This window comes from Schistocerca americana, chromosome 5, assembly GCF_021461395.2.
Source record: "Schistocerca americana isolate TAMUIC-IGC-003095 chromosome 5, iqSchAmer2.1, whole genome shotgun sequence".
Taxonomy (NCBI): Eukaryota; Metazoa; Arthropoda; class Insecta; order Orthoptera; family Acrididae; genus Schistocerca; species Schistocerca americana.
The window spans coordinates 444,781,265-444,807,572 of NC_060123.1; the positions used below are offsets into that span (position 1 = coordinate 444,781,265).

At 44.5% G+C, this 26,308-nt stretch overlaps 1 protein-coding gene across 1 annotated transcript in view; it reads right to left on the reverse strand.

The window, feature by feature from the left end:
• The window catches only part of LOC124616422 (septin-7), a 232,750-nt gene that overhangs the window by 163,089 nt on the left and 43,353 nt on the right, over window positions 1-26,308 (reverse strand). Inside the window, exons 2-3 of the mRNA XM_047144729.1 lie at window positions 590-730; window positions 286-505 (exon numbers count right to left, since the gene is read on the reverse strand). Coding sequence (XP_047000685.1) covers window positions 286-505; window positions 590-730 — 361 coding nt within the window. The remainder of the gene's footprint in view (window positions 1-285; window positions 506-589; window positions 731-26,308) is intronic.

Consider the following 26,308-nt stretch of genomic DNA (forward strand, 5'->3'; position numbering starts at 1 on the left):
TATTCACTGAGGCATGCGGCACGCGCAGCTAACAATCATACGGCACTGCGGAGAGACTTTATGAACACCCCGTAGAAGAGGAGAGAGACAGCTACAGTAGCATTTCCAGAAATGACATACAAGAGTTTACATGAGCAAGTAGGACTGGTTACTGGGAAATCAGTTCACGATATCCGGTTTTTGGAGTAGCGTGTAAACGTAGTGTAGAACCTCAGCTTTTAGGGTATGCATGCAACGAGCCCAACATTTGAGACAGGCGAGACAGTAATGGAGTGTGTGACGTACCGACCACCATGAGCGTGAAGTCGAAGCCGCGCTTGACGGCCTTGCGGTAGACCTGGTTGGGCAGGTTGGCGAAGCCGACGTAGCCGTCGAGCTCCTTGGTGCGGCGCTCGGGCACGCGCTCGCGCTCCGTCTTGCTGGCGGCGCAGCTGTCCTTGTCGCGCTCGGCGCGCGCCGCCGCGTAGCTCTCCTTGTTGTCGGGCTGCGGGGGCGGCGGCGGCCGCTGCAGCTGCAGCTCCTTGGCGACGGCGGGGGCGGCCGGCGGCGGCGCCGCGGGCTGCGGGCTCGGCGCGGGGGCGGGCGCCGCGGGCGACGGCGTCGACGCATTGTGCGTCGGGCCGCCGCCGCCGCTGTTGTTGTTGCTGATGCTGTTGGGCAGAGACGTGGGGCCGGACGAGGACGTCACCGGCAGCTCATTCTTGAAGAACAGCTCCCGCTTACTCTGCAGCTGCAACACCACACAAAACGGAACGTGCTTTCAGGACCTGACCGTCATATCGCTCTAGCGTGCCAGCAACAGCAAAGGACAATTGCATTTATTAGTGCTGGACACACACACACACACACACACACACACACACACACACACACACACACACACACAATATATACAGGATGGTCCATCGATAGTGACCGGGCCAAGTACCTCAAGAAAGAAGCATCAAACGAAAAAACTACAAAGAACGAAACTCGTCTAGCTTGAAGTGGGAAACCAGATGGCGCTATGGTTGGCCCGCTAGGTGGCGCTGCCATAGCTTGAACGGATCTCAGCCGTTTTTTTAAACAGAAACCCCTATTTTTTATTACGCATTCGGGGTATAGTGAAGCAAGGGATACAACCCGTCGGCTTTGACCAATGATGTCATACATTACTCATAGATAGTAATGTCTTTACTTCGAGGCATAGATAATAAAACAGTTCTGTGTTCCGGATAAGCGCTATCATTGTACATTAAAATTATTCGCAATGATATTCAGGTAATTTGGAGTATTAGTTTATTATTGTAGAACAATTTATACTGTCTTGTTTTCGTTTATAGGAATGGATTTGTCTGTTTGTGGGTATGTAATTTTCGTTACTGTCTGTCTAGGCGAGCTTCGGTTATTCCTCGATATTTCCGTGTGGTAAGTTCACTTTTCCATTTGCTTCTTTCACTGTATTTCACTATTTTGACTATTTCACTGTTTTATTCCACCAATATGTGTATTTTCGTGTTGTGAAGTACGTAATAGAAATTTCTCAGCCGTCGATCTTCTTTCGTTTCCCAGCACTAGTATCAGTACGACATTTTCGAATGTGTATTTGCTGTATCACAGGTGAAACCCCTGACACAACAAAAATTTGTATCCCATCCTTCACTTCGGCTTTACACCGACACTATATATGTATGTCAATTGGCGAGCAAGATACAAATGTTGCGTATAGCTATAGAGCTCAAGTAACGGATGGGATACTATTAGCGTCCAAGGCAACAAGAAAACTGTACCCCATAGTGAAATACGGGATACAAATTCTACGTGTGTTGTCTTCTTGTCTCCGTGTAGTTCAGTTGTGGTACAGGTTGCAAATGTAACTTACGTCTATTTCCACCTTTTCGTTACCACTGTACATATACAGAGGTCAACGGAAGTCTGGTATACACATATTACATACGTAGGTCCCTCTGTCATCAGTAGTACTGATATGTACGTAAGAAAGGACTGTTAGAAATAGCGGAGACGAAATAAACAACACATCTACAATTTATATCCCGTGTTCCACTTACAGTTTACTGAAGCGGAGGATACATCGTTCAAGTGAAGAACAGGACAGTAATGCTAGTGAAAACGAAGAAATCGACCTACGACAAACACTTATTCCGTACTGTACTTCAGCAACACACTTAGAGTCAGCTTTTAATGTGTATCGGGTGTTTGATTTACGGTTTAGTGAAGCAAGGGATACAGAGTTCAGGTGAACAACAGGACAGCAATGCTAGTTAAAACTAAGAAATCGATGTACGCTGACCTTGTATCCCGTACTGCACTTAAGCAATACAGTTCTAAAGAGTTTCGAGATACAACTGACATACATGTAACGTGATGTATTCTTTGCTAGTAATATATTTCATTCATTTCTTGCCGTTGTATTTTGCGGAGAAATACTAAGGTACAAACACGCGATATCGTTAACGTGAAAATACTTCTGGCCCTTATATATGTGAAGTACGGTTTTTCTCTCTTGCATTCCTTTGTTTTTGAACATTCTTCTCAGCTCTTTCATCTTTGTAATACATGCTCTCTGGCCAATTCCGACGTCATTGGTCAAAGCCGACGCGTTGTATCCCCTGCTAAACTACACCCCACATTCGTATAGTACGTAAAGAAATATGAATGTTTCAGTTGGACCACTTTTTCCGTATAAGTACGTGGTATCACGTAACATTCCGCCAGTGCGGACGGTATTTGCTTCGCGATACGTTACCCGTGTTAAAATGGACCGTTTACCAATTGCGGAAAAGGTCAATATCGTGTTGATGTATGGCTATTGTGATCAAAATGCACAACGGGCGTGTGCTATGTATGCTGCTCGGTATCCTGGACGACATCATCCAAGTGTCCGGACCGTTCGCCGGATAGTTACGTTATTTAAGGAAATAGGAAGTGTTCAGCCACATGTGAAACGTCAACCACGACCTGCAACAAATGATGATGCCCAAGTAGGTGTTTTAGCTGCTGTCGCGGCTAATCCGCACATCAATAGTAGACAAACTGCGCGAGAATCGGGAATCTCAAAAACGTCGGTGTTGAGAATGCTACATCAACATCGATTGCACCCGTACCATATTTCTATGCACCAGGAATTGCATGGCGACGACTTTGAACGTCGTGTGCAGCTCTGCCACTCGGCACAAGGGAAATTACGGAACGATGACAGATTTTTTGCACGCGTTAATCACCAACAGCGGTAACGTAAACCGGCATAATATGCACCATTGGGCAACGGAAAATCCACGATGGCTGCGACAAGAGGAACATCAGCGACCTTGGTGGGTTAATGTATGGTGCGGCATTATGGGAGGAAGGATAATTGCCTCCCCATTTTATCGATGGCTATCTAAATGGTGCAATGTATCCTGATTTCCTACGTAATGTTCTACCGATGTTACTACAAGATGTTTTCACTGCATGACAAAATGGCGATGTACTTCCAACATGACGGATGTCCGGCACATAGCTCGCGTGCGGTTGAAGCAGTATTGAATAGCATATTTCATGACAGGTGGATTGGTCGTCGAAGCACCATACCATGGCCCGCACGTTCACCGGATCTGACGTCTCCGGATTTGTTTCTGTGGGGAAAGTGGAAGGATATTTGCTATCGTGATCCACCGACAGCACCTGACAACATGCGTCAGCGCACTGTCAATGCATGTGCGAACACTACGGAAGGCGAACTACTCGCTGTTGAGAGGAATATCGTTACACGCATTGCCAAACGTATTGAGGTTGACAGACATCATTTCGAGTATTTATTGCATTACTGTGGTACTTACAGGTAATTAAGCTGTAACAGCATGCGTTCTCAGAAATGATAAGTTCACAAAGGTACATGTATCACATTGGAACAACCGAAATAAAATGTTCAAACGTACGTACATTATGTATTTTAATTTTAAAAACCTACCTGTTACCAACTGTTCGTCTAAAATTGTGAGCCATTTTTTTCTATTACAGCGCCATCTATCACAAAGCGAAAAACGCGGTCCAACTAAAACATTCATATTTCTTTACGTACTACACGAATGTGTAATAAAAATGGGCAGGCGTTTGGGACGTAACAATCTCCTCAAAGTCGCTTACGTCAATTGACGTCCCTGTCAGCGGTCTGTATAGTCGCTACAATGATTCCTCATGTCTCTCTGCTCCGCTTATACAGGCCGAACATTAATAAAAACCGACAAACTGCCGGGACGGATTCCTGACTGGAAATGGAGGGAGAGAGATCCTACGAACACGTGTCCGGAAGTGCATCGTTGCCGCGGTAGATTACAATTCCACCCGTTCTGAACGCTACTATACCGTCTCAACTACTACGTAACCTCATTCCGTCAGGATCAGAAGAAAGAAAATTTTGTCAGCCAGCAATAAAACAATTTTTTTTCCAAACAAGCAGTTCTCTAAGACACTCTAATAAAATTGCGATTTGTCGGTTCTTGTGTCAAACTGATTGCCTCAATTTCCAGATGTTTGAGACACATTAATGGTAAACCGTGTCGCCGGGATAACACGTACTTTGCTCGGTTTGTGGGTTTGAGCGGAGCACAATGAAAAACACAATACAGATAAACGTTGTTGTGAAGTGCCGTGTGGTTATAATTTGGGTGCAGTGACTCACAGAGGCCCAGTGCGGGCTCTAATTACCGAATGGCTGCGAAACTTGGTAGATATACGTTAATGCGGAAACGATTCAGCCTCAGTATTGGTTCTTATGTGCAAATATGGCGCTGTGAATGCAAGAAAGATGTATAGAAATGTTTCCATGTAATGGATTAGAAATGGGACGTGGGCATTAAAGGTAAAAAAAAGAAAAAAAAAGAGGAAGGCAATGAGTTTATTATTAACCGCCGCTTACACAATTCGATCAATACAAGCACTGGAGCCGTCGAAGAGATGCTGTAGAGCGCCAGATTTGCATTGGCCAAATTCAGTTGTAATTTTTTCCAGCCTAAATTGGTTCCGCATTAACGCATTAGCATATTTATCAAGTTTCGCAGCGATACAATAATTACAGCCCACGCTGGACCTACTTGAGTAGTTGCACTTTCATTATAACCACCCGATAAAGAAATTTGGTTACGATATGTTGTTCCAGTAACATTAAGGAAAATATTTGGTGAACGCGTAGAGCGGCCGTGAGACAGTCATCAAGTGACTAACACTTTGCTTTCCTCCTCTTCAGACAGCATCTTACATATTTGGTGGCAGTTTCCTGAAGTTCAAAGTTGATCTTCAAAAATTCCACATCCGCCTTTAATGGACTTTTGAATCCTGTTGACACCACGTACAACTCGTCCGAGGACTTATGGCATTCCTATTTATTATTTGAACGACCAATTCGGCTCTTACGTTCACTTTTTCTTTGGTATCTCTGCCTTTTGACTATTCCCACAGGCGAAAAAAATCTTAAGGGTAAAGTCCGGGTACCTTTGTGCATGACAAAAGTTTTCCAGTGAATACTGGATTGGCAACTATAATGTGCTGGGACCATGTCCTGCTGGAAGAACATGCAAGTTCTTGTAGCCAAAGGAACCTCGTCCAACAATGCTAGAAGTTGGTTTCGAAGGAAGTCTACATAACGATGCCGTGTAAGATGATGCGACAACACAACAGGCCTACTCAGCTGATTGTCTGTCATAAAACACCATCCACTTGCTGAGAACCTTTCTCGAAAATAAAATGCCTTCATCAGTAAACAGTATTAATGGGATTATTCGGCGATTTCTTGAATACTTTCAACCAACTTGATAATATCTTTTATTTTATCAACACACTGTTCATTCAAGTATGACAGCTGGGCACTGCACGAGTCCCACGCAGTTTAATGAAAACGCGAGCAAATACTCTTCAGTCTGGTACTCTGACGTTAGGAAAAACGTCTACTGTATTCCCTACAAGTGGTGGTGGTGGTGGTGGTGGTGGTGGGGGTGGTGGTAGTAGTAGTATTTCCATTACAAAATCGATACTCATATACCAAATACGGCATGCTCAGCATTTGTAAATATTAGGTCTACAACTTTGCTCTCGCCGTTTTGCAATACATGGCAGTAGCATCAAGTGGTGGTACATGTGGTAGGTCGTAAGTGCCACAAAATAAGTTTAGGCATTCCTGAACATAATACAAACACAATCAAAATATTAGTTGAATTGTGATTGCGTTATAACCTTAGTCCCGATTGAATGTGTCAACTTACGAACCCAGTTCTCGTCATTTGCGGGAAGTTTTAATTTTCTGCTTTAACACGAAGTAATCTGTGGCCGAGGCTCATAATTTTATGTGTAACACCTGTGGCGAAGCACTTACTAGAGGAAGAACGCGCAGGGAACAGTTCCAAAGCTTCAAGAACTGTGATTTTAGGTCGTTATCGAAAGCAATTCATGCGTCTGAGCCGAGCACTGAAAGACAAACGGCCACAAGACAGCGATAGAGACGAAACTGTGATTTTGCACCATGACAATGCGCCCCATGTCGCAAAACCCGTCAAAACATTCTTGGAAAGGGTGAAATGGAATGATTACCACCTTTTTCGATCAGTGGCATACGGCCTGGCAGACCAAAACTTCCAGTCGTATGAACAAGTGCAAACTTGTGTCTATCTCCTCAAAAAACGCCCAGTTCTTTCGTCGCACGGCGAAGGCAAAGTTGTAGACTTAATACGTGCAGCATGCTTAAACGATGCAGTGTGCAAACTAAAGCACAACTTGAGTTTCAAAACAAAAATGACAATACATAAATGATCCGATAGCAACTGGAATTCCAACACGTGAAAACTTTTAACGTGACTAGCTGTATCTCAGAGAACAATAAAAATTGGACATGCGTTATGCGAAATGTTTTATGCAATTGAATTACTCTATTCTACCATCTCCTAAAATATTTACTATTTCTAAACCAATGGAAAGGACTATGTATAATAATTTGGCGCGTTTCGTATAGTGTCGTGCGTTATTCCCATTATTTAGTACGAATATCAGACACACCTATCACGGAGCAGCTGTCAATAGATCGGGCTCAGTAAGTCTACTTTTGCAAAAAGTGGATCCGACAGCGTGCAGAATATGATTTATCGAGCCTGCTCCACTTACTGCTATACGAGCCGAGCCAGCTACTTCGCCGCAATAAAAACGAACGAGCGGATACCCTTGGGCTGACAGCGGGAGCTCGACATGCGTCGCGCAATTCTACACATCAACTCTAATCTCTGTGTGGCGAACAAGACACTTGACGCCACTGGCCTTTCTATTCATAGTCTCAGTCACACATGGAAAAATAACAATCTGTCACAGCAGCTAGGAAGAAAAGACAACCATCCTCAAATATAGTCCGGGAAAACTAGCAAACATACACAGTGATTATTATACTTCATTCCTACAATAAAAGGTATTTTCTTCGTTGTGGAACTACATCTATATCTGCACTCCGCATGCTCACGAACAGTTCCCGGGAAGAAATAATGCCGGTAAGCCTCGGTGTGACTCTAATATCTCAAATTTTATCTCTATGGTCATTCCGCGAGATATATGTAGCAGGAAGCAGTCTAGGAACGTAAACTCTCGGAATTTTAACAGTCAGACACATCGTGATGTAGAACGCCCGTCTTGCCGCCCTCTCTTAGTGTCCATACGAGAATGGTATCTGTTCTTTCGGACATGTCTGAAAGAACAGATACCGTTGGTGATCTTGCAGCTACTGAAGAATGAAATTACAATGAAATCCAGGCCTTTAGGTGCTTACAGACATTGATAAATATCAAAGGGGAGAGTTGAAAATGTGTGCCCCGACGAGGACTCGAGGCACTAAAAATTTAGTGTGTGGACAGTAAGCTGGGAATGTGGATCTCACGGGGAGCGTGCCAGAGATAAGTCCCTGCAGTCCACTTTCCTGTGTGTCCTCGGTGGCTCAGACGGCTAGAGCGTCTGCCATGTAAGGAGGAGATCCAGGGTGCGAGTTCCGGTCGGGACACACATTTTGAACTGTCGTCGTTGATATTTATCAACGCCTGTAAGCAACTAAAGGTCTCGATTTCATTGTAATTTCATTCTCTTGGTGTCTGCCGCTGGAGTTGGCTAGGAATTCTCGTGGCGCTTTCGCGGTTGCTAAATGAATCCGCCAGTCTTAGGACATTCTCTGCTTCCTTTATCAGTCCTATCTGTCACGGAACCCATACTGACGAGCAATATTCAAGTACTCGTCGAACAAGGGTTTTGTGAGCTACTTCCTCTATGGGTGAACTTCACTTCCTGAGAAATCTACCAACGAATGTCTGGTTGTGTCTCGCCTAAGATTAGTTTTATATGGTCGTTCAACTTCAAGCCACTCTATACGCATATCTTTAGGAATTTTACGGATGTGATTGGTTCCAGTGATTCTTCTGCAATCGTGTAGCCACACGAGAACGGATCTTTCTGCCTTTTTGTGCGTAATACCTTACATTTATTCACCCTACTTCAAGCGTCGCCCCCTCTGCAAGTCTATCTGCATTTCGCTACAATTTTCTCGCTTTGCGACTTCTCTGTATACAGCAGCATTATCCGCTAAAAGCTTATTGGAACTCCCGACAGTATGCTCTAGGTGGTTTATATACACTGACAAAATTAAAGATCCTGTAGTGCTCCCTTGCGGTACGCATCAAGTGACTTATGTCTGAAATTGTCCCTCCGTTGAGAATGCCACGGTGTGTTCCGTTTGCTAGAAACTCTTCATCCACTCACAAATTTGGTCCGACATTCTGTATTCGTAATTTTTCATTACGTGGCGGCAGTGCGGAGCTGAATCGAATGCCTCCCAAAAATTAAGGAACGCTGCATGAACCTGGTCGCCGGTATGTACTGACTACTGGGTCTCGTGGACATATAGAGCGAGTTGGGTGTCGCACATTACCTTCCAGGTCAAGCAAGCTGAAAGAAGTCGAGGTGAATGGAGTGTTCGGACGTGCCTTTTACCACATCTTTAATGAAATGACCCCGTTTGTTGGTGCACTATTTAACGTGTCTACAAGGAATGGCGTACCAGTCGCAACATGGTACGCGCCATAAGAACAGTAATCATTAAAATCTACTCTGTTATGAGACGAGTGTCATGCTTTGACAGTCACAATCTGCACCAAACCCGACAGGAACTGCTTTCAGTGAATGCAGTTACATCTCAACCGGTCTTCCAGCGAACTTTAAGAATGGAGCTGCATGAAATTGGTATTTCGAGGCGAGTAGCTCATAAAACGTCATTGCTTACAGTGGCACACGAAGCTGTCTTCAATGCGCAAAAAGGGACAGTAGCTGCCTGGAGGCGCATAATGGTTCGACAGTTTCAAGTGGTACACCGACGGCCGACTGATGCGTTTAACCCGCAATGCGTGGACATTGCATTTCTGGCCGTAGGTGGTTCTGTGGTGTGTGTGTGTGTGTGTGTGTGTGTGTGTGTGTGTGTGTGTGTGTGTGTTTTCAAACCACGACGTGGACACACTCATTCAGGTTACCATAAAAATGACACTTTTTTTACTTCTACATTCTCCATAACCAAATGTTGCTCTTTCATCTACATTTTCATGATTAGAATGCTGTGGACACTCTCCTCTTCGAAGATGATGACAGCCGTGTACACAGGGCTGCACATGTGTGTTCCTGATTTGACGAACAGTCAGACACCCTATCGCATGTCGACTGATGCGGCGAATCACCCGACGTTAATCCCACAGAAAATGTCTGCGACTATTTGGGACAACTGGTTGAAGCCTAGCTCCCACATCCCATTAGTTTAGTAGCTATCTGGGCTCTAATCATCCATGAGTGTGTACATCTGAATAAGGAATATCTAAAGATAATTTGTGGACACACTTTAACGGCAAATCGAAGCCAATATCAAGGCCAGAGACGCTGTTGGGGGGGGGGGGGGGGGGAGTTTTTTACTCGTAGAAAGGACTTCTATATCTCATTCACGATAACACAGAATTGACAGTTGAGCGTGGAGAGAAGGAACGTTCTTGATTCGCCGTTACGCAAAGCGCAATATGGTGTAGGTAGCAGGAACCACATACGTCTGCAAGGGGGAGGAGGATGCGCCACTTGCCCACTTACCCTGGAATCCGGAGTACAAAGTTTTTATTCATTACAGAGTTCTGAAACTCTCCTAAAAGTGAGTGGACATCAGGTATACATTTTTGTTCTTGTGGTATGGCACGCCCCTAAACTGACCAATTCACTGATATCAAACACGGCAATTTTTCACGTCTTGCCTGCTTCACCGCCTACCCCCTTGATAAATTTATGCAGGCGCCCATGGCAGCAGATGTGAAGTCCCATAATGGATAAGTCAGCACGTTCACGTTAACGTGCAGTTGCAGGCTCGTAACAGTCTTATTACTTCCCTAACCTATTTCACAGTTAGCTTCACACATTTCGTTCAAGAAACTTAGCACAATGAGAAATCATATATGAACAAATCACAATGATTTTGTTGCAGACAGCTACTGTCGTCCTCAGCTGACATAACTGGCGGATCAGGTACGACAATTGTGCACAGGACATAGTGTGCGCCCAAATTCGTGGTCTGTTTGGTTGTTGCTGTGGTATGTGTTCTGTAAACAACTACGGTTTGTTCACAGCGTTCTTAACGAAGGCTTCACCGTTTCAGGTCGGCTGAAGCTGGTAAAGTCGGTTAACCTCGGGCTACGACACTTGTGAGTCCGGCTGCCGCCAACATTGGCGATCTAACGACACAATATTTGTTATGTAGCACAGGCATTACGAAGTGACTGTCGTGCCAAACCAGCAAGCGCACGTGTAACGCCAGAACTGCGAGAGGGAAACTTAACTTGTTCCCCCGGAGCGCCACTCTCCCCGTGGTCGTCAGTGTGTTGGGCTTCGGTAGCCGGAACATGATTCCTCCGCTCCCTGTCAGTCACCTGCAAACTCGTCCACGACGTCGTGAACAAAATTCTACCTGTCGCTTTGTTATTCTGATCAAGGTATAACAAATTTTATTTAGGGGTTACCATCTCTTCAAATTTGCATGTGAAATCTCAATCAACTTCTGGTGAGATACTGGACATAATCCTCCGCAGCCTTACAAAATGGTCGAGCAAAAACCGAGAAGGCAGTTTCGGATTAAGGGATTAACAACTAAGACACAAAAGCAGTCATTTGCTACCAGTTACAGCATTTAAATCAAACTGGAAGAACAATCGGCAATATGGAAGGCATTGCGCAAAAATAGGGAGGAAGACTCTTTGATTACAAGTCTGCAGAACAACCACTGGACGCAGTCGCATGCATAAAATATCTGAGTACGCGTAACTAACGATATACGTGCATTGGAACGACAGCGTAAAAATAACCGAACGTAAGGCAGAAGCCGGACAGATCCATTATAAAAATGCTCTGAAGATTAAGTCACCCCACGAAGCGTACGAAACCCTCGGTGGATCCGGATTTTAATATTGTTTGTAAGTCTGGGATATGTACCAGAAAAGATTGTTAGAGGAAATGAGAAGATCAGAAGAAGAGCAGGAATTTTCGTTACGTATTCAGTTAGTAAGTGCGAAAGCTTCACGGAGAGGCTCATCCAACTCCGGTGCATGAAAGGCGTTTTGCATCATGGTGTGGTTTACTGTTCAACTTCCGACAGCATGCTTTCGTCTAAGAGTCAATAAATACTCTCGACGGAGAGAGAAAAAAAAATCCCGCACCATGATGAAGTTACGCAAATTTGCCACGAATTGATATTCACACAGGTACCGACGGAAACTGCAAAACTGAAAGTTTTGCCGGCAGATGGATGAATGTGTGGCGCTGCAGTGCAATTTCACAGCGCAGTTGGCACAGATAATAAAAAGGGGCATAAAATTCTTTGCAAATTTTAATTCGTGCACACAGTTGGCCATTAACTATCCCCCGCATCTAGGGGTCTTAACAGTACACGTAGATGCCAGCATTTGAGAGAGGAAGTGTAGGTGGGCTCCAAGAGACCGGTTGGAGTAATCGGTGAATTGCTCGACATCTGAGTAGGGCGCGTTGCCACTATTTGAATTGGCAACAGTGATGAGTCGCACTTCGAACTCAACCGGCATAACTAGCGAAGATGTGTCTGTCACCCACTATATGGCTCGATAACCAGGAGTGATAGTCTCGGGTGCCATTTCATTTCGTAGCATAGAGCCTTTGGCTACTATCCGCTGCACCCTTACACCTCAGCGGTACTTGGACGATGTTTTACGTCCCGTTTTGTTGGTCTTCGTGGCGAGCCGTCCTGGGCTTACATTTCGGTAACGTAATGCCTGCCCGGCGATAGTTTTACTGCTTGTCATCGTGCTTGGCAATCCCTACATTGGCCAGAAGAGTCGCCGGATTTCCATCCAATTCAAATGGTTCAAATGGCTCTGAGCTCTATGGGACTTAACATCTGAGGTCATCAGTCGTCTAGAACTTAGAACTACTTAAACCTAACTAATCTAAGGACATCACACACATCCATGCCCGAGGCTGGATTCGAATCTGCGACCGTAGCGGTCGCGCGGTTCCAGACTGAAGCGCCTAGAACCGCCGGCCACACCGGCTGGCTCTCTCCAATTGAGAACTTTGGAGCACTACGGGTAGGGCCTTCCAGTCATCTCGGGATTTTGACGATCTAACGCGCCAGTTGGACAGAATTTGGCACGGTATCCCTAAAGAGGACATCCAACAACTCTCTCAATCAACGCCACTCCGAATAATGCTTGCATAAGCGCTCGAAGTGGACCAACGCGTTAATGTCTTGTTCAATTTGTGAAGCTATTTCTTTCGAATAAATCATCAAATTTTTCTGAAATTTTAATCATTTGTTTGTCTGTACGTGTGCATCACATCGACCGATTTCCGTCCTATTCGGTAATTCCCTCGTGCTGTGATTATTTTTTTATGTATGTTGCTACATCTTAGGTGTATGCCGCGAAAAGACCTTGAAGGTATAAATTAAGGCTTATCGGCACTCGTTCTTTCCGCGACCGTTCGTGATTGGAACAGCAGAAGGGGAAGTGGCACTGTTACAGAAAGTCGCTCCGCCGCTTGCGGAGTGAGTGTGAGATGTACAGTGTGTCCGAAAAGTCTTTCCCTGGTTACATAAATTGATAACTCAAGCTAGAAGTAAGATACAAACATGAAACTGGTGTCTAATTGTTTGCAAACTATCAAAGTTTTTTTCACACATAAGTAAACTTCCACTTCCATTGTTGCCCTATGACAGTACACGTCGATATGACTTTGCGGTCGAAATGCTATCACGTATTGAGGACGATGATGGTTATCTCAGACGAATTGCCTTTTCCGACAAAGCGACCTTTTTTGTCAGTGGAGTAGTGAATCGCCAAAATGTGCGCATTTGGGGTTCACAACCCCCTGGCGAGGTCATGGAGTGCACCAGAGGCAGTCCAAAGGTGAATGTTTGGTGCGCGCTATTGCACGATCGAATTATCGGGGCATTCTTCTTCGCTGAGGCTACTATCACATCTGTAGTGTATCTGGACATGTTGGAACTGTATGCTGTTCCTCAGCTGCTTCAGTATCACCCCGATGTCTTGTTTCAGCAAGACGTTGCACCGCCTCATTGGAGTTTGGACGTCCGCGGCTATCTCGATATGACCTTTCCTGGGCGATGGATTGGTCGTGGTGGGCCAACGGTTTGGCCTCCACGCTCTCCTGACATAATCCCATTAGACTTCTTTTTATGTGGTTACGTCAAGGACGAGGTCTACCGAACACGTGTACCTGATCTTGAAACCCTGCGGCAACGGATAACCACAGTCGTTGAATCGATCCCTCCAGTGATGTTGGCTAATGTGTGGACGGAAATTGAATATCGCCTAGATGTGCTGCGTGCTACCAAGGGTGCTCATGTGGAAGTTTACCGATATGTGAAAAAACTTTAATAGTTTGTAAATAATTAGACACCAGTTTCACATCTGTATCTTACTTCTAGCCCGAGTTATCAATTTATGTAATCAGGGAAAGACTTTTCGGACACCCTGTAGATTAGGGCTACTGTTTGAGAGAGGAGGTCGGAGCCTGGAGACGGTCGTCGGTAAGCGAGACGGTGTGCGGCGTCGCCCTTCCGCCGGCTGGCGAGCGGCGGCAGTGACCTCCGCCTCTGGAGTCTGAGTCACCGCAAGCCGCCGGCCAGTCGCCGCCTCCGCCGCCGCGGCCTTCTCAATCGATACACTGCGGACCTGTGCGTCACGCTACATTTTATACGCGCCCTTCTGTTTGCCACCCCGTCACGTCCGTGTAACAGCCGAACTGAAGGCAGCGCCTGTGCTACTGGACGACTGTCGCATACTCGAAATGAGGCGGGAGAATCCGTTACAAGATGAATGATGAAAATCTGAAGCGCGTCGCATCGTTTAAATATGTTGGGGTAATACAAAGAAGTGGTAAGTAACGAGTCGAACAGATAAAAATCAGCCTTACAGAACGCTTCTGGGATACAATAGAATATCGATGCAGGAAGTGTACTGGTAGAATTCACTTCCGTAAATTGTACGAAATATAACACGGGATCTTTAAAGTATACAAAGGAGGACAGCAAGATTGTCACAGGTTAGTTTGATCCATGGAGAATGTCACGGAAACGCTGAAAATTCAACCGCTTCAACATAAACGCAATCCATCCCATGAAAGCCTACTTTCATCAACCAACTTTAAGTGATGAGTCAACGCCGGCCTGAGTGGCAGAGCGGTTCTAGGCGCTTCGGTCTGGAATCGCGCGACCGCCACCGTCGCATGTTTGAATCCTGCATCGGGCACGGATGTGTGTGATGTCCTTAGGTTAGTTAGGTTTAAATAGTTCTAAGTTCTAGGGGACTGATGACCCCCGATATTAAGTCCCATAGTGCTCAGAGCCATTTGCACCAGTTTTGGTGAGTCAACGTATACACCACGTATTGCTCCTGCACGGATCACGAAGGCATGATTAGTTTGACAGCGCGCAGAGGCATTTAGGCCGTCATTATTTCGGCGCCCCATGGGGAGAACGCCCAATATGTGGTACAGCTGGAAGTACCTTTCGCCCTGCATTGCGCAGTGCCCCGTGCAGTATGTATGTAGATGTACAAATCGCGTACAAGACAATAGAAAACTACGAAGGACTGTGGTAATGTGAGGTGTCTTGAGATAAATAGCACGTATAAATAGCATAAACAATCACCAAACGCACCACCCATGAATAGAATGGGAATAGCCCCGAATAATATGATACCACTCCTCTGTCACGTGCTTTATTTATCGTGAATCACGGAATTCAGTTTCGTATTTTATTTGTTTGTGGTTTATACCTCGGGCCTGGCAGTCTGGATGGGCAGATGCAAATCTGAACAACTCTTCATATTTGCTACGTCATTGGCAGGGACCATCAGTGAGTACATTACTTTGAACTATAGAGTTTATTTCAAATGGCTATACCCGTTTCAACAGCCCATAAATATTACTTCGTTGATGGCTCGTCAGAGTATGTCAGGATAAACTGTTTTACGAAGCCACCTCCTCTAACGATTCTAAACCAACAGACTATACATGATGAACCAGAACTCCATCGAAAAGCTTTCAGAGGTTGTTCAGGGATACCTTCTGAGTATTTTGGTGTAAGAGAGAAGACCTACGGTCTCCTGCGGCTCATTGCACACTTACTGAATTTCGTTTCGTTTCTTGCCCAATTATCTTCGTATTTGCGTTGCAACAGTGCAAATGTCTACATTATCCGCTGTGTCTTGTTTCCATTCACTCAGTGTACCTGCTCCGTCGATCGTTCCCCCCTCAACTTGCACTCAATACTGGTCGGTTCTGTTTACGGCAGAGGGCCCAACCTTTTAGCGAACCTGGGCCACATTACAGGAGTGATATTGGGCCGCGCATCTTAAAAAAAAACATGAAGGTATTATCCGAATGGGACGGTTCAGAAAAACTGCATGATTCATTTAGAAGAAAGAGCTTCACAAACTTGAGAATGTCAATAACGTGTTGCTCCACCTCCGGCCCTTATGGAGGAGTTGTCCGGCTTGGCATTTATTGAGATAGTTGTTGGATGTCCTCCTGCGGGATATCGTGTCAAATTATGTCCAGTTCTCATGTTAGATCGTCAAAATCCCGACGTGGCTGGACGGCCCTGCCCATAAAGCTCCAAACGTTCTCGATTGGGGGAGAATTCCATCTTAAAAAATAGATGTTCAGGTTCATATTTGGTTCTTATTTGTAATAAGGGATATGATATCAAATTAAACTTGTTATAACAGAATTACGGCACTGCTGGACAGCAGACACTGACAGTGATTGCAATCCAGATGAAAACTATATTGTTCCCGAATGTAATGGTCAGAATTATTCTGAGGAAAAGTTTTTTTTTTATTTACATAACTGTATAGAGATAACACAGAATTTTCTTATATTTCCATAAAGTTGCAACTGAAGTAGACGAAAGATAACAGATCGGCCTGTCTTACGAATTGGCCGATTATAAGAACGAGACTTTCGGGGTTCAAGCATGGCACGGACGGCAACGTAAAGAATAGGATGAACCGATGTGAGAATTACTTACTACATGCTTTTGACGGTGGTCTAAAAGTCTTGCACGAAGTGACAGAGTGATAACCTCTTGTCAAATTTAAACATCAATTTGTGGATATATTGTGTAAGTAGTGTTCTGCAACATCATATGAGCAATTCTCCACAATATATCTTATTTCATGTTCCTCTGCACCAGTAAGTACAAACAGCACTTTCACAATAACCTCTTCCTCAAGATTTTAGCCACATCTCCCCCGTCCCATTCTGATGCGATATCAGACCCTGGAAACTTTGTCGTTAAGTTTTGAATTGAGTGGGCGTTCTTTCCACGTCTGTGAGGTGGGAAACTCTACGATGCGATGATCGACGCAAGTTAGCTTACGTGATTTCACGCGTATAGCTGATGGATTCTGGAAAACGTACAATTCAATGCCTTTAAGTACTTCCTCTTGTCATCCTCCAAAGCTAATTCCTCTCTCTTCGGTCAATTATACTTCTTTCTCTTTTCATTCCTCAGTCACGCCACGATATCTTGATCTGTCTTCGTTACTTGTGTATCTGTTCTCTCCTTCTCCCGTCCCGCCAACCCCTCTCTCACGACCACTGTAGCCAGTTCTCTCTGTTTAAATCTACCTGGTTGTAACCTGCATTTCTTGTGTTTTTTTTCCAAAAGCTAATATAAACTCAGCTTTGTTCTACAACAGCTAGCACCAATAACAGCCCAACTGCGGCTCAAAGGAAGTTTGCGACCGAGCTCAAGCTGTAGACAACCGGTCCAAGTGTTCTAAAGATCAAGAATCTGATTCGCAAGTTTGAGAGAACGGATAGTGTTAGTAGTGATAATGTTGGTAATGTCGGTCGTATAACGAATGTACATAATTTTGTAACGTGTGTCGTCTTGTGAACGAGATGTAATATGTAAAGATTGTCCGGTCAAATGTGTGAGAGGTCCTTGACGGCTCTAATCTTGGGAGGATAAATAAATAAACATCTTTAGCCACAGAGAAACCGTCCAATCTCGCAGCAGATATAAGAAAAGCAAGACTGAAAATTTGTGGGCATTTTCAAGGACTCCCAGCAATAATGATCACTAACAAGATTATGACATACATCGGAAGATTACAGAATGTATCATGAGCCTAGCAAGTTAAGAAGGAACTCGAGAAAGGCCAAATAGAAACAACAGAGGTGCTAGACACGATTCTGTAAATCAGAAGATGAACTGCTGGGAGGTATAGCAAGAAAAAGAGGTCAAAGAACAACGAAATGGTCTGAGGAACGAAAAACAGCCCACGTAGAGATAATGAAAATCGTATGGAATACCAAAAAACGAGTTTAAAAGTAACTCGTGATCCATTAAGGCTCATACGCGAATTATCTATATACGTACAACTCAATTAGGGGAACATGCCACTGAGCAATAATTGGGGACTGGGTATGGTACCAACTTATTCCTTTGACAAACTTAGTACACAACAAATCATCATTACACCCTTAACAGTTACATAAAAAGAACTGAAATGCCCAACGGCTGTCGAAAAGAAAGTGGAAACAATCATTTATCGCGTCGCCCTGCGTGCTTTCCATTGGACTTTTGAGAGCTTCAGTAACGTGTATGCCCTGCATGAGAGTGTATGACTGCCTGACACCTAGGTGGGAAGCTTCGCATAATTTTACGGAGATCAGTGTCCGTTCCCATCCTTCAATGAGATCCCATGTTTGTGATGGAACAGGATGACCGCGAACAAGTCTGTCAAGCTTGTCCTACATGTGCACGATGGGGTTTAGGTCGAGACTCACCGCCGGCCATTCCATTACTTCAGTGTCCCGGCTCTGCAGGACGTCCCTATTGACGCCCTGCCATTAGAAGGAATTCAGGGTCATCACCATATGCAGCAGCCATCATTTCCTGGACAACATTCGGCAAGTACCGCTCACCTTTGCGCCAGAGGATATCTGGGCTTCGTGAATAATACGTTTAGCCTGTGACGAAATTGCCAGTTGACATGGGAACGGCAGAACTGAAGACGTACTACAAGATGATGCGTCAGGCGGGGTGCTCGAACAGGACGTCTGGGTCGTTAGGTCCTTTCTCGTAACCTGTTCATTAAAGTCTGAACGGAAACAGCGGCTGCAGTGGGCTTTCCGAGATCGCCTTGCAGTGCTCTGGCGGTATTCATACGACGCCGCAATGCACAGATGGCCAGATATCGGTCCTCATGTCGGGTTATAATGCGTCCAACTGGCCTTGTATGTTGTCCTATCTCCCAGCAGCGTGTCCCCGACCTAAGGTTGGGGTAGGGTTCTTTGGGGGAAGAGACCAGACAGCGAGGTCATCGGTCTCATCGGATTAGGGAAGGATCGGGAAGAAAGTCGGCCGCGCCCTTTCAAAGGAACCATCCCGGCATTTGCCTGGAGTGATTTAGGGAAATCATGGTAAACGTACATCAGGATAGCCGGAAGCGGGATTGAACCATCGTCCTCCCGAATGCGAGTCCAGTGGGCTAAGCACTGCGCCACCTCGCTCGGTCACGACATATGGATGACACATGGAGAAGCATTGGCATCTGCAGCAACACGCCGGAAAGTCCGTCCTGTTTGGATCAAACAAATCGCCCTTGGAACTTGCAAGTGTATTGAGATGTCGCACTGTATGTGCTGGTTGAATACAACGTCCACGAATGACAACTGTCATCTGTGTCCCTCACTAGAAAACAGTGGGACCCTGGTACTCACTTCCTTCTGAGAGGTAACCTGACACTGCAATGCATAACACAGCCAACAGATGGGAATGATTTTAATTGTTGCCAACAGTGAAAGCGAAGATCTCAAACCATTAAATAAAGCCATATCAAAATAGATTTAACCCTTTCTGCGTCTGCGATTCCAAATGGCATCATTAAGTAAAAAATGGTTCAAATGGCTCTGAGCACTATGGGACTTAACATCTATGGTCATCAGTCCCCTAGAACTTAGAACTACTTAAACCTAACTAACCTAAGGACATCACACAACACCCAGTCATCACGAGGCAGAGAAAATCCCTGACCCCGCCGGGAATCGAACCCGGGCGTGGGAAGCGACAACGCTACCGCACGACCACGAGCTGCGGACCATCATTAAGTATTCTTGGCTTTTTTGAGCTTCCCAATGCTTCAATGATACAGTTTGGCAGCGCTTCACGTAGTTCCAAGTTTGGTCAACAGATCACAGTGGCGTTTGCTTCCGTGACTCGCCGTTTGTTTGAAGTGCAGAACAGAGAAGTGTCTGAGTTGTGCTACTGCGTTTGTGAGTGAACAATAACTGTTGTGTTTAGTTTTATTCTGTGTATAATGAAATTCTTGGTTATGGAAGCAATTTTACGTAGTTCAAGGGCAAGGGGAAGAAATACGGTAAGTTTACAATACAGTTATGTATGCATATTTTTGAGTAATTACTATGTACTTTCTAATGATGCCATTTCGAATCATTATTTTATTTATTAACCAATAGCTTCAAAAGAACTTTTGCAATGGATATATCATATGTGCAACATATACAGTAAATATTCATCACAAAAAAGTTTCCCCAATTTTTTTTTTCTAAATGTGACGCACAAAGGGTTAATATACCGGACGTCGATATGTGTGTTCCATAATTCACTTTAACACTGTCACAAAACTCATTTTATGTACGTACGGTCAGCATCTTCTCTTAAACCTCGGGACCGATTTCAGTCAAACTTTGTACAAAAATCGTTGAAAGAAGCGCTGCGGAGATAAAAACCAACCTCCCATAGGAGTGACGGGGAGAAGGGGGAGGCGTAGAAGCTTAACTCGGGAATATCTGAAGTAATTTCAATCAAATTTTGTAATACATGACTCATTATTTGTATAAACGTTCTGAGGTGGTTGAGGACCCTACTGCACATATGGGTGGCGGGTCACATGTAAAAAACAATCTGTTGGTATTCATTTCCAGTATTTAGTTGACTTGGAATAGTTTAAAAACATGAAGCGCAATGTCTCTCTCATTCGCTTTGCTCGGTGTGTCAATATGGATTCGAGAATGAGGACTGCAGATAGCAATTAATAAAATCATGTCAGCGTGCTTCGGGGCCAAATATCTTACCATACTGCCGACAGCCACAGGTGCATTTGATGTACCCCGTGCAGTCGCATGGCGTAAAACAGAGATTCAGAAAGTTACCCACGACAGTTCTTTTTCTCGAAACAATGAGCAGCTGTTGTTATCAATATGATTCAAACGAAACGAATCGAAAATCTATCGGTCAAATCCAATAGAAAAGAAATAAAGTCAAACTACTGCGAAGATGTGAAATCTGTATGTGTGAAATGTGTGTGACACATGCGTACACTGGAGAAGCCGCGTGCAAATGGCTAGTTGGTAGCAGTAGTACGAGTCTGCTTCATAACTTTCATTTTTGCAGATTTTCTTGTGAGATCTGGATGATCTCAGTGTTGGGCAGAGCAAGCAAGCACTTAGCAGTCGCTAGACAGGGTGATAGAGAAAGCCGGAGTGCGGCGGGGGTGCAGGTGCGCGCGGTCAGAGACCAGCCGGCGATTACGTAAGCAGCGCTGCGCGCGGAGGGGGCCGGGCCTTGGCGGTGGCCTTGGGCGGCGCTAGACTGTCCCGCCACAGAGAGCGGCCTGTGGCCAAAGGATGACCGCGCGGGTCTGGCCGCTCCGACCGTTAAGGCGGGAAGCCGGGCCAGGAGGCGGAAAGGCAGCACACGCTTTCTTATCTCGCCGCCGTCACGCTCCTGCCCTTGCTGAATAGGCCACCTGTCAGTTCCTGTCGCTCTTTACACGTGCCAGAGTACTGGGGAGACTGATTTACTGGCCACTGGAAGCGCTATCGTTTAACGAAAAACCTGAATCAGCTATATAAAAAATTGGGGTAGAATAATAACGGCTATCAGTCACAACTGAAGGTGATTTTATTTTACACACGACTGGTTTCAGGCTTCCGCCGTCTTCAGGTAGTTTACATTCATGTACGTGTTTTCATACTGTGTGTTGGAGATCACTGTTTAAATCAACAACAAAATAATGTGATGATGACTAAATAGGCCCAAATGAAACATCTGGAAGCGGTTAACCATGTGCTGTAAAAAGAATATCATAGCACTTACCTTATAGCTGTGTATTCATATTGTTTTCACATTACATTTATTCATTCTTTTACAAAAATACTTCGTTTTTCACGCGTTAATTGTATATTAGTCTTCATGTGTTAAATTTCATATGGAAACAATATGGATACACTAGCTATATGTAAGTATTATAATATATTACAACAGATGTCGCTTAGTCATCCCAGAAGTTTCATTTGTATCTATTTAGTCATCACCACATTATTTGATTTAAACAGTGTTTTCAAACAATGAGTATGGAAACATGTGCATGAATGTAAACCACCTGAAGATCAGCAGCAGCCCGAAATCGATCGCGTCACCTCCTATTGTGATTGGTAGTCATTACTCTGTACGCTATAATGAAACAGTCACACAGTTCAGTTGTACCCATTATGAATAAAATACCTATAAAAATTGCAACCAGTCGTAAATTTAAATAAAGTGCACCACAATGTTTCATAACGGGAAAATCCAATCTGATATGCGTTTCAGATGCTTGTCTGTGGACGCCACTTATTACATACTGTCTATTATTGGAATACCCCACAACTTATTAAAGAATAATCCAGAAAATGCACCAATACTCCAAAATTACCACTGACGGGGATGAGGAAAATAACAACAAATTTAATGTTACGAGAAGAATGCAGTTTGCCTCCGACACTTTTTAATATCTGTTTTAATGACAATGGCTAAAAGAAATAATTTTACATCCTGCGGAATTGTCTGACCACAATATACTTTGCTGATGGCCAATACCTAACAGCTAACAGTCAGAACACCCTTCAAAAACCCAAAACAAAGTAATAGCTTTTAAAGCCTGAGATTCGGTATCAAACAAAATTGTAATAAACAACAAGAAAACAGTTACTCTATTCAATTTCTTCGAGTACGTAATCATCTTCACATACGAAATCATACTAAAAATGAATGCTTCGATTATACTAAGGGGCCCACATCCAGAACACTAAATAAAACAGCCTGGAACCGCGCGACCGCTACGATCGCAGGTTCGAATCCTGCCTCGGGCATGGATGTGTGCGATGTCCTTAGCTTAGTTAGGTTTAAGTAGTTCTAAGTTCTATGGGACTGATGATCTCAGCAGTTAAGCCCCGTAGTGCTCAGAGCCATTTGAACTAAATAAAATGGTAAGGAAAGAAACACTAATAACGTTCTACAAAACAATGACAATACCATCTATACTTGGGAGTCAGACTTGAACAAAACAACTGGAAATGAAGAATATAAGCCGCACAAACTAAGTTTTTATGAAAAGCAGCTGGCTACAGACACTATCGGCAAACACGAGTACAACAATCACACAAGAACTAGGACTTAAAAGCACAAATGAACAGATTAAGGAGTATGGAAATAAATGGAGAGATCACGTCACAGTATTGAACGCAGATTTAAGTCTGAAATCGGTTCTTTAAAGTTATACCTTCAATACCTATGTGTGTCACAAATCAGAGGAGCGGCAGCTGATCGTCCAGTGTATTTTATTGTAGATGAAACCATTCACAGGCGCAAATATAAGTACCGAATATTTTGGTTGGAACCCTGAATGCAGTAGTCAAAACTGCTTTCTTGAGGAAACATGCCAATACGATCCAAAGTATCAACAATACACTTCTTGTGTTACGACCAGGTTGTGTAAAAATATGTTATAGAGTATGGCTCGTGGAAACATATTACTTGCATGTAACTGTTGGTTACAAAGTACATGACCTGCATCGAGCATGTTTGAAATCGAGTCTGAGAGGAACACTCATATGCCCTTACTCCATCTTGGATCTACTTCTATATTCCGCAGACTACCTTACAGTGTGTCACGGAGAGTACTTCTAGCACCCTGATTCTCTCCCCCCCCCCTCCCCGCCATCCCTGTTCCAACCGCGAACGGTGTGTGGGAAGAATGGATGCCGATTAGCCTCCACATGAGCTCTAATTTCTCGCATTTTCTCGTCGTGGTCATTTCGCTAGACGTATATGGGAGAAACTATTCTGAATCTGTCAAACTGGTGTTCTGTAAGCCACTTCTCTCGTGAATGAATTACAGTTCCTCAAGGTTCTTGCAATGAATCTCAGCCTAGCATCGGTTTTTCCTAAAATTTGTTTTATGTGATCATTCCACCTTAAGTCGGTCTGGATGGATATTCCTAAGTATTTCGCGGTAGTTAATGTTCCTAATGATTTGTCGCCAATAGCGCGAAGTAGTGGATTTGATTTCTTTCCGTATTTATGCATACTGCGTTACCTTCATTTACGTTCACAACTGCCAGTTCCTGCACCAATTATCAATACTCTACAGGTCTTCCTGAAATTTGTTGCATGTAAGAAGCTATCGCTGCTAGAAGACAGCAACTGCACCACTGCGTGGATCTTGCGACGTTCTCCACTACCTCGTTCATACGTCGACAAACCAGAACATCATGACCGCCTACCTGATAGTCGATATGCCCGTCCATTTAGGCACAGGTAACAGCGGCAACGCGTCATGGCATGGAAGCAATGAGGCCTTGATAGGTCGCTGGAAGGAGCTGGCACCGCATCTGGACACCCAAGTCACCTAATTCCCGTAAATTCCGGGAAGGGGGCTATAAGCTCTGACGCCACGTTTAATCACATCCCGGATGTGTTCGATCGGGTTCAGATCTGGTGAGTTGGGCGGCCAGCACATCAATTGGAACTCGAAACTGTGTTCCTCGAATCACTTCATCACACTCCTGTTGTTGTGAAATGACGCATTATCTTGATGAAAAATGCTACTGCCGTCGGGAAGCACGATTGTCATGAAATCTTGAACGTGATCTGCAACCAGTGGACTATACTTCTTGGCTGTCATGGTGCCTTGCACGAGCTCCAATGAACCTGTGGACGCCCATGTGAATGTTCTCCAGAGCATATGGGAGTCGCCACCACCTTGTCTCTTTGACGACGAAGGATTCGCGTCCTCCCATTGGTATGATGAAGGTATCGGGTTCATCAGACCATGCAACGTTCTACCACTGCACCAACGTAGAGTGCCGATGTCACGTGCCCACTGCAGTCAGTTACCGATGTCGTGGTGTTAACATTGGCACATACAAGGTTTGTCGGCTGTGGAGGCCCTTCGTTAGGAGTGTTCGGTGCACAGTGTGTTCAGACACACTTGTATTCTGCCCAGCATTAACGTCTGATGCTAGTTTCGCCAGTTCGCCGGCTGTCCTGTTTCACCAGTATGCCCTGCCCTACGTCTGACATTTAATGAGGGGTGGCCGTTCAACCCCACGACGTCTGGACGTGATTACAGCTTGTTTTCGCCAAGTGTTCGAGACACTCACCACAGCACTCCTCGAATGCCCGACAAGTCGTGCAGTTTCCGAAATGCTTATGTCGAGCCCCCGGACCTCACAATCTGCCCTCGATAAAATTCAGATAGTTCGCGCGCCTTCCCGATTCCACGCACGGACAGCACGCTCACTGATACTACATGCACCGCACGTGTGTCTGAAAAGCAATCATTCCTCGCCAGATGACGTTGCTATCATCTGGGCTGTTTTATACCGATAGTAGGTCGGCGATCATGATGTTCTGGCTGATCAGTGTACATGTTGTATACAATAAGAGCACCTTAACTTCCTGGGCGTGGTCCTGAAGTTACAATTGTGAATTTTCTTCCGTTAAGTGCGACGTTTTTTTGAGTTCTGAGTGCAAGCAAGTCATGAATACTGTCACAAATATGACCCGATACTCGGTAAGCTTGTATTTCGTTTACCCATCACTACAAGAAAATTATCTGACCGCGATATTACTGTACTTGGCCTACCATGGCCATTATCGGAAACTTGCGGCGATGTTACGGTAAACAAAGTGGTGACCAAGGAAAACGCATCGCGTCGTGAACGATTTCAAGACAGATGCGCATATACTATCAAGTTGTTCCGCGTGTTCTCCTGAAATATCAAGATAAAAACTCAGGATAAACGACCGAATCGCCCTCACTCCCAAGTGCAATAATATTGTGGTCGACTAACACTTGCTTGAAAGCTGGAGTGTTAATCTGTAGTAATTTTCCGGCTGTGTGCAGATTATATGAGAATCTGCCGCCAGATGTAACAAAGGCTGAAGAACTACTGGTAAATAAGATAGGAAATATGAAATTCACGTCACATACATAACACTCCTTCCTGATTAGAGCCATGAGAAAACCGGAAAGAAGAGTGTTTTGAGAAAGAAGTACAGTGAAGGAGACGTGAAGGATACGCCTGCAGGTATTGAAAAATGGAAGTTCGAACTAAGCTTAGCTAAAAGCCCTGATGCGGAGGGCGTGGCAACAGCAAAAAAATATTTATCGCGAAGATATTATGCAATTGATGTAGCCATTCCCTATTTAGAAATATTTCCCGAGTGTTCGTAAATGTATATACTGAGATGTTGAAAGTTATTTGTTTTTACAGTTTTGTGGATGAGTGAAGTGGATATCTGTGTTCTGTGATATCTCTCGCCAGGTTCTTCAGTGCTGGAGTGTATTATTCTAGGTTTGTCATTTAATGACATACACGCATTTCATTCACAATTTTTGCATTTGGATTTTTTTCCCCCGCTCGTCTAAAGGTAACACTT